The sequence below is a fragment of the Panicum virgatum genome, chromosome 8N (assembly GCF_016808335.1).
Source record: "Panicum virgatum strain AP13 chromosome 8N, P.virgatum_v5, whole genome shotgun sequence".
NCBI lineage: Eukaryota > Viridiplantae > Streptophyta > Magnoliopsida > Poales > Poaceae > Panicum > Panicum virgatum.
This window is the reverse complement of record NC_053152.1, coordinates 25095475-25101474: the sequence shown is the minus strand read 5'-3', so window position 1 is coordinate 25101474 and position 6000 is coordinate 25095475. Positions and strand designations below refer to the sequence as shown.

Here is a 6000-nt window from a genome sequence, read left to right as displayed (position 1 = left end):
TCTCGTCCGGCCGAAAGCGCAAGGGAAGCATCTTCTTCACAACCATGCCCGGCGATTCCTCTTGATGCCGCGCTACTGCCACGTCCTCTACCAGTAGGGGAGTAGTAGCAGCTAGCGAGAGCTGCCTGTGTACAGTGCACCACACGCAACGCCTGTGAGCAGACACCTAGCGGGCTACGGCTGGCCAGTGCCGGCTATTTAGTAGGCGGGAGCAACCTCCCTGCGGCCGGGTGTCCTCGTGACGATCGGCAGCTCGACCGCGCGCGCACCATGGCCAGCTCCTCCGGCCCGAGACGACGAGGCATCAACAGTGGCGGCACGGTGGCCGCGGCGCTCCTCCTCGCGACTGCGCTGGCGGCAGCAGCGGCGGCAGCCGCGGAGCCGCCGTTCTCGTGCGGAGCGTCGTCGGCGGAGGCCGCCCAGGGTTACGCGTTCTGCGACGCGGCGCTGGGCCCCGCGGCGCGCGCGGCGGACCTGGTGTCCCGGCTGACCCCCGCGGAGAAGGTGGCCCAGCTGGGCGACGTCGCCCCCGGCGTGCCGCGGCTGGGCGTCCCTGCGTACAAGTGGTGGAACGAGGCGCTGCACGGGCTGGCCACCTCGGGCAAGGGGCTCCACTTCGACGCCCCCGGCGGCGGCGTCCGCGCCGCCACCAGCTTCCCGCAGGTGCTGCTCACCGCCGCCGCCTTCGACGACGGCCTCTGGTTCCGCGTCGGCCAGGTACGCGGCCACCACACGCGCGCATTTCGTCCATCTTCGCGCGCGTACCGGGCGGGCGGCATGGGCACGCGCACGCGCACGCCGGCACTCATGGGGTGGGTGCGCGATGCCCCGCACGGCGCCGCGCCATCGGTTGGTTCGGCCGGTGGCACGGGCGGCTGTGGTTGGGCGCGCCGGCCGGACCGGACCCATGCGCCCGCCCATGCATGCACGCGCCGGCGCCGCGCGCTTTTGAGCTTTTTTTCGCAGGTGTCATGATCCGTGACACACTATCGGGGACGGGCAAAGGGTATGGGCGTATTCGGTTGGCACAGGCACTAACCTCAATTCGAAAGTTATCCGATGTATTCGCAAAATTCGGTTGGAACAGCACCAATGAATTTGGTACTACGAAAGTGTTGGAGCCGGACCAAACATCATACCACGCGCCTTTACTATTCTGTATTCTTTGTGCCAAATGAGAAATAACCAAGCCCCAAGTCCTGACAAACCGATTTTTTTTGGAAATAATACAAACCGAATTGAAAGGGGCCAGCCAGCACGTGAACACGGGCGGGTGGGTGCATGCCCGTGCCGGAAAGGGCCGGTCGATCGCAGCAGAATGTTTGCGTAGAAAAAGTGTGGAGCTTTTTCGTTCAGGGACTGGGACGTCACGTGTGGCAGGCTCGTCTCAGTCTACAATTCTAGATCACGGCCGTTTGGATTGTACTCCTAACTGGCTGCAGCCTTTTTTTTTTTTGAAAGGATGGCTGCTGCCTTTTTGGTGATCGTTCGCCGTGGGTACGGCGTGACAACCCGTGCTACAGCTTCGTTGAGCTATCCAATCCGAGCGCCCTATGTGTAGCCCTTAGTTGTGTCCTCCATGGTTCGGAGCAATTCTTATTTGGGGTCATTTCACCCTTTCTTTTCTCCTAGATTAGCGTTCAACCAAACACATACTCTCAAGATTGAACATCATGACAATAGTTCAAATTAGCGATGGTAAGCAGACAGTTCTGCAGCTGCATTCTGACCTCAGCTGTTCCCTGAATATAGTAACATTTGCGTTGGCTACTCGTTAACTGTAGTCTGTAGTACACTAGTGCAGTAGCAGTTCCCAAAAAGAAAAAAAGGCCTCTTTATATTGAAGTAATGCGGTAATAATGCAATTGCAAAAAAGGTCTCAGCATGTGGTATTGTGGTCAGTGTGTTACCTTCTTGTCGTCTCTTGTTTCCTTGCTGACGTGCGCGCACGCGTGCAGGCGATCGGCCGGGAGGCCCGGGCGCTGTTCAACGTGGGCCAGGCGGAGGGCCTTACCATGTGGTCCCCGAACGTGAACATCTTCCGGGACCCGCGGTGGGGCCGGGGGCAGGAGACCCCCGGCGAGGACCCCGCCGTCGCCAGCCGCTACGCCGCCGCCTTCGTCCGGGGCATCCAGGGGAACGGCTCCTCGCTCCTGCAGACCTCGGCGTGCTGCAAGCACGCCACGGCCTACGACCTCGAGGACTGGGGCGGCGTGCAGCGCTACAGCTTCGTGGCCCGCGTCACGGCGCAGGACCTCGAGGACACCTTCAACCCGCCGTTCCGGAGCTGCGTCGCCGACGGCGGCGCCACCTGCGTCATGTGCGCTTATACGGCCGTCAACGGCGTCCCGTCGTGCGCCGACCCCGGCCTTCTCACGGGCACCGTCCGCGGCGACTGGGGACTCGACGGCTACGTCGCCTCGGACTGCGACGCCGTGGCCATCATGCGCGACGCCCAGCGCTACGCCGCCTCGCCGGAGGACGCCGTCGCCGTCGCGCTCAAGGCCGGTGCGTCTCCTTCGTCGACGATGACCTCTTGCCTCCTCTGCTCGTGTCCACTGTTAGATCCTCTGCTTGACCACTCTGTCCGGTTCCTCTGTTTCGAACTCGTCAACTCGAGCAGGGCTGGACATCGACTGCGGCGCGTACGTCCAGCAGCATGCCACGGCCGCGATCCAGCAGGGCAAGCTTACGGAGCAGGACATCGACAGGGCGCTCACCAACCTCTTCGCCGTCCGGATGCGGCTGGGCCACTTCGACGGAGATCCCCGGAGCAACACGTACGGCGGCCTCGGCGCCGCGGACATCTGCACGCCAGAGCACAGGGGCCTCGCGCTCGAGGCGGCGCAGGACGGAATCGTGCTGCTCAAGAACGACGACGGCCTCCTCCCGCTCGACCGGTCCGCGGTCGGGTCCGCCGCCGCCATCGGACCCAACGCCGACGACGGCCGGGCGCTCATCGCCAACTACTTCGGCCCGCCGTGCGAGTCGACCACGCCACTCAAGGGGCTCCAGAGCTACGTGAGCAACGTGAGGTTTCTGGCCGGGTGCAGCTCGGCGGCCTGTGACGCCGCCGCCACGGACCAGGCCGCCGCGCTGGCGGGCTCCGCGGACTACGTGTTCCTCTTCATGGGGCTGAGCCAGCAGCAGGAGAGCGAAGGGAAGGACCGGACCAGCTTGCTGCTCCCGGGGATGCAGCAGAGCCTCATCACGGCCGTCGCGGACGCCGCGAAGCGACCAGTGATCCTGGTGCTCCTCTCCGGCGGCCCGGTGGACATCACGTTCGCGCAGTCCAACCCCAAGATCGGCGCCATTCTGTGGGCTGGCTACCCCGGCCAGGCCGGCGGTCTCGCCATCGCCAGAGTGCTCTTTGGAGACCACAACCCCGGCGGGAGGCTGCCGGTGACGTGGTACCCGGAGGAGTTCACCAAGGTGCCCATGACGGACATGAGGATGCGTGCGGACACCGCCACCGGCTACCCCGGCCGGAGCTACCGCTTCTACCAGGGCAAGGCCGTCTACAAGTTCGGCTACGGCCTCAGCTACTCGAGTTTCACTCGCAAGCTAGTCTCCAGGACCAACACGCCGTCGTTCTCCACTGCCGTCCTCGCCAGCCTAAGGGAGACGATGGCAGAGGAAGATGGCGGGAGCTACCCTGTCGACAACATCGGCACCGACGGTTGCGAGCAGCTCAAGTTTCAGGCCACCGTAGAGGTGCAGAACCACGGCCCCATGGACGGCAAGCACGCGGTGCTCATGTTCCTCCGGTGGCCCAACGCGACCGACGGCCGGCCATCGAGCCAGTTGATCGGGTTCAGGAGCCAGCATCTTAAGGCAGGGGAGAAGGCGAACCTCAGGTTTGATGTCAGTCCTTGCGAGCATTTCAGCAGGGTGAGGGAGGATGGAAAGAAGGTGATCGATAGAGGGTCTCACTTCCTCATGATTGACAATGATGAGATGGAGATCAGATTTGAGGCTTGAGGTTTAGATGGTGGGGAAGAACAGCTCACTCGATACGGTGTGCCATTCATTCCTAGTATGATTTAGATCTTCATTGATCATTCATGCCATAGAAAGTAAAGTACAAAGTTCACGATTTACAAAGTTCAATTTGAATTATAAAGCTTAACCACTTTTTACTCAAGTCCTATAATATAGGCACTCTCTTTCTAGACATATGAATATCGATGCAGTAATACTAGTATCGATTGAGAGAATTAAATACATTTCTTGATCTTTAAATCAGTGGTGGTTGCACTTCCACTAATCCAACACCCCAGCACCGCCGGTTCAAAATGGCTATCACTGCCAGTTCACGATCTATAAATACATTTGTTTCATGAACCGACAATGACGGGGAATCAGCGCTAGTTCACGACACGAACTGGCAGTGATGAGCACTCATCGCCAACGGTTTGAACTGGCGGTGATGACTTTTTTCCATCAAAAAAATATATTTGTATAATGATATTGCACCATTCTACAGTATATATAATATATAATTATAGCAGCATAATTTAACTATATGATCTCATATGTCAAGATTAAATGAAAGATTCCATATATCAAGATTAAAACAAAGAGTCCTTACACCAAATATATTATAATGTTTGATAAGAACAATACGATCCTCGATCAGTTTCAATGCCAACTATCTTCCTTTACCCCTGGAGTACCACATGTTTGCCCTCATTCGCTAGATCCTTTGCATAGAAGACTTGGACTACATCTTTAGCCCATATGAATGGTTTGTCTCTATACCCTAGGTTGGCGAGATCAACGACCATCATGCAATACTAGTACGTGAATACACCCTTGGGAAGCTTGACTCATCAGCACTAGAAAGGAGGGATTTTTAGTTGACCATACTCCAACTCCTATATCTCTTCTATGAATCCATAATATGTCGCCAATTGACGATTTCTGTTGTAAGCATCGATACGGACACAACTGTTTTGGTTGGTGCTTTTTTTCATCTTGTTTTCTATTGTGAAATGTGTATGCATTTATGTCAGATCCTTGGAACTTTAGATGGTACTAGATGGACCGATGGCCAAAAGATCTACTTGGGCATTGCCGGTATCAACACCCTGCCAATTTAAGTTGCAACCAGCTTCCAAAATCCTCTCTATTTTGTTTTGTGAGCCATGCTTCTGACCTACCACAATATTTTACCTTGCATTTCTCTCTTGTGCATGTCGATATAAGGTGAAACTACAGATGTTTGCAACAGGACGGCAAAATGTGCCTGTTTAAAAGTAGCCAAGTCATCAATATGAACTGATTGCTCACTAATTGTACCTCTGCCCCAAGCCTTCCCTCATGACGAGATATTGAAACTCCAATTCTATTAAGATCCATGTAGTATGTGCAGAACTCAACTGCCTCTTCTGTAGACCACCTATTAACCATGCACCCTTCTGGACGGTATCTATTCCGAACATACTTCCTTAGAACGCTCATCAACCTCTCAAAAGGAAACATCTGATGCAAGAAGATTGGACCAAGAGCTTTTATCTGGGCTACAAGGTGACTGATAAGATGCGCCGATATATCAAAGAAAGTTGGTGGAAAATGCATCTCAAGCCTATTAATTGCATGAATCAAGTCTGCTTGCAGCTTGTCAAGTGTGTTTGGGTCTATGACCTTATGTGAGATTGTGTTGAAGAATGAGCATAACTTAATGATAAGATCTCTGACCTTCACAGGAAGCACGTGCCTCAGAGCAACTGGGAGCAATTGTTTCATAATGACATGGCAGTCATGAGCCTTCATGCAGCTCATGTTGAATTTCAACTCTTTCATATTTGCAGTCCTTCTGATGTTTGATGAGTACATAGTTGGCACTTTGAGTTCATGGAAGAAACTTCAAATCTTTCTTTTCTCAATAGTATCCAAGGTCCAAGATGCAATCGGGAGCTTCTTCGTCCTATCAGGTTGAATAATTAGATGCAGCTCGCTTCTAACATTCATACCTTCTAGATCTTGTCGAATTTCCAG

At 55.3% G+C, this 6000-nt stretch overlaps 1 protein-coding gene across 1 annotated transcript; it reads left to right on the top strand.

Annotated features, from left to right (window-relative positions):
• Positions 1-4137, top strand: LOC120686939 (probable beta-D-xylosidase 7). Its single transcript, XM_039969137.1, has 3 exons — positions 1-717; positions 1959-2508; positions 2624-4137. The coding sequence occupies exons 1-3, from the start codon at positions 271-273 to the stop codon at positions 3979-3981; spliced, it is 2355 nt and encodes a 784-aa protein (XP_039825071.1). The 5' UTR covers positions 1-270; the 3' UTR covers positions 3982-4137.
• The last annotated feature ends 1863 nt before the right edge of the window (positions 4138-6000 follow it).